The sequence below is a fragment of the Cyprinodon variegatus genome, unplaced genomic scaffold, assembly GCF_000732505.1.
Source record: "Cyprinodon variegatus isolate N-32 unplaced genomic scaffold, C_variegatus-1.0 Scaffold660, whole genome shotgun sequence".
NCBI classification, from domain to species: Eukaryota; Metazoa; Chordata; class Actinopteri; order Cyprinodontiformes; family Cyprinodontidae; genus Cyprinodon; species Cyprinodon variegatus.
The window spans coordinates 185,211-187,283 of NW_015151113.1; the positions used below are offsets into that span (position 1 = coordinate 185,211).

The following is a 2,073-nucleotide window of genomic DNA, read 5'->3' on the forward strand; positions in this document are numbered from 1 at the left end:
ATTTGTAATATAGATGTAGGCTAATTTTGATCAGTATATGTTGACCCTGAACTGGTTTTGATTGGTTCTTGATATATTAAATGATTAACTATTGCCTTGTTTTTATTTTGCTCTGTGTGCTCCAAGTCCTGGTAGGTCTACAGGTGGCCCATCCTCTCTCCACGTTCAGATGATGACCTGAACAGAGTTTTGGTAGATGTGCAGAGCTTGGGGATTGTTCTAGAACATAACTACGATTTAAATAGGACCAGAGCTTCCTCCCTGAGTTGTCTGCTGGGTTCCTTGGTCTCCATGAAGCCGATGGTTCTTTAGAAAATCTCTGAGGCCAGGACCAGAACAGATGCAGTTGGTCTGAGATTAAATCAGACCCAGCTGTCCTTGGTTTTCTGATCAGTAGGTTCTACTGATGGGTCACTTTCAAATGGACACTTTTTCATGACCTTGGCGCTGATGACTGGTCTGATTACTTATTCCATTCACCTGTCTATCTCTACCCAATTATAATTAGCATTAATCAGATCCACCTGATTCAGCCTCTATTTAATCAGCTTTCAACCAGTCATCATTGCCAGATTATTCGAGCCTTTGGTGAGAGTTCTCTAGTGTTCCATAGTGTTTCTGATTGCCTGATCCTGACCTGTTCTGCCTCTGGACCTCTGGGCCTGACTGTTCCCGTTCCGATTTGTTTGCCTGACGTGTTTTCGGACTCCTGCTGGATTTCTGCCTGTCTGTGAACCGAACCTGGAAATGATTCCTGACTCCGTCCTGTATTTCCCCAATACCTCTTTGGACCTCTGATCTCCTGACTCTGACTCCCGAACACGTTTTCATATTTCACTAAGTTGATCTACCCTCTGTTGGTCAGTCTCATGAATCCTAAACTGAAATAAATTGTTGCTCTCTTCTCTTCTTCTCTCTTTCTCCCTGTGGTTATCCACCACATCCAATCCTCAGATGTCCGCTGGGGCTTATTGCTACCTGGTGTTTGCCACAGTTTGTTTCTCCGTGGCTGTCTACGTTTACATCGTCATCCCAGAGACCAAAAACAAGACTTTCATGGAGATAAGCAGGATGTTCACCAAGAAGGACTCCATCCTGGAGACTCAGGGTCTTCTCCATGTCGACCAGCTGAAGCTAAAGAAGATGAACGGTTACGGTGGTTTGGAACATGCGTCCATAGAGTTTGACAGCTCCTCCTCCGTACCTTAGCTAAGGTTTAAGAGCTGTGACTAAAAGACATCTGAAGACCACAATGTGCTCCATCCACACCTCATCTGGACTCAGTGGCTCCCTCCCTGGAAAAACACTCAGGTTTAACACATTGATTTGATATTCAACTCTGGGCTTGGGCCAATTCATTTTTAAACCATTTTTCTTAGTTTTGTGCTGTTTTGTTACGTGTACGTTAAGTGTACAATAATATAAATCAGTTCTCTAACTCTCTGGTTGTGTTTGCAGTTATCTTCCATCTCACTGTTGTAGACAGTTAGCTAGCCTGTGATAGCTTTCTATTTGCAGTGACTTTTTGCTAACTGCTTGGATTAGCTTGCACTGCAGTCCTCCATAATGCTTTACATCAGCCTAAAACCACAAAGTCTAGGCTAATACACAAATGGGCTCAGCTTTGCTTTCTTTAACTACCCATTACCAGCTTTGAAGCATTCTCTGCCTTATGAAATAATTTTGTGTTTGTTGTAAACTGCTAATAGTCGTTAATGATAAATCATACGAAATCAGAAAGAGAAGCTGCTTGTCTATAATTCATGTTATTTCTTTTGTTTTCTTGTAATAACTGGATAACTGTGTGGTCCTCCATCTTTGGTCAGTTCTGAATGTAATTTACTGGCTAGGTTAGGGGTGTTTAAAACTGATTGAAGTCTGTGCAAAGATCTTTATTGACTGTTCAAATGAAACAAACTTAATTAAACCATATGCTGGTACTGTAGCAGCTGAGTCTGAGCTGATATTTGAGTTGAAACTTTTGAATATTGTGAGTTGTGACTGATTGTTATCAGACCTTTCATGTCGTGTGTTGTTGTAGACTGAGAAGGAACCAGATGACACCTTCATCTC

At 41.8% G+C, this 2,073-nt stretch overlaps 1 protein-coding gene across 1 annotated transcript in view; it reads left to right on the forward strand.

Annotated features, from left to right (window-relative positions):
• LOC107096937 (solute carrier family 2, facilitated glucose transporter member 5-like) overlaps positions 1-1,945 on the forward strand; it is a 29,448-nt gene extending 27,503 nt beyond the window's left edge. The window contains exon 11 of the mRNA XM_015393851.1: positions 893-1,945. Within this exon, the coding sequence (XP_015249337.1) occupies positions 893-1,209 (317 nt within the window). The 3' untranslated portion in view covers positions 1,210-1,945. The remainder of the gene's footprint in view (positions 1-892) is intronic.
• The last annotated feature ends 128 nt before the right edge of the window (positions 1,946-2,073 follow it).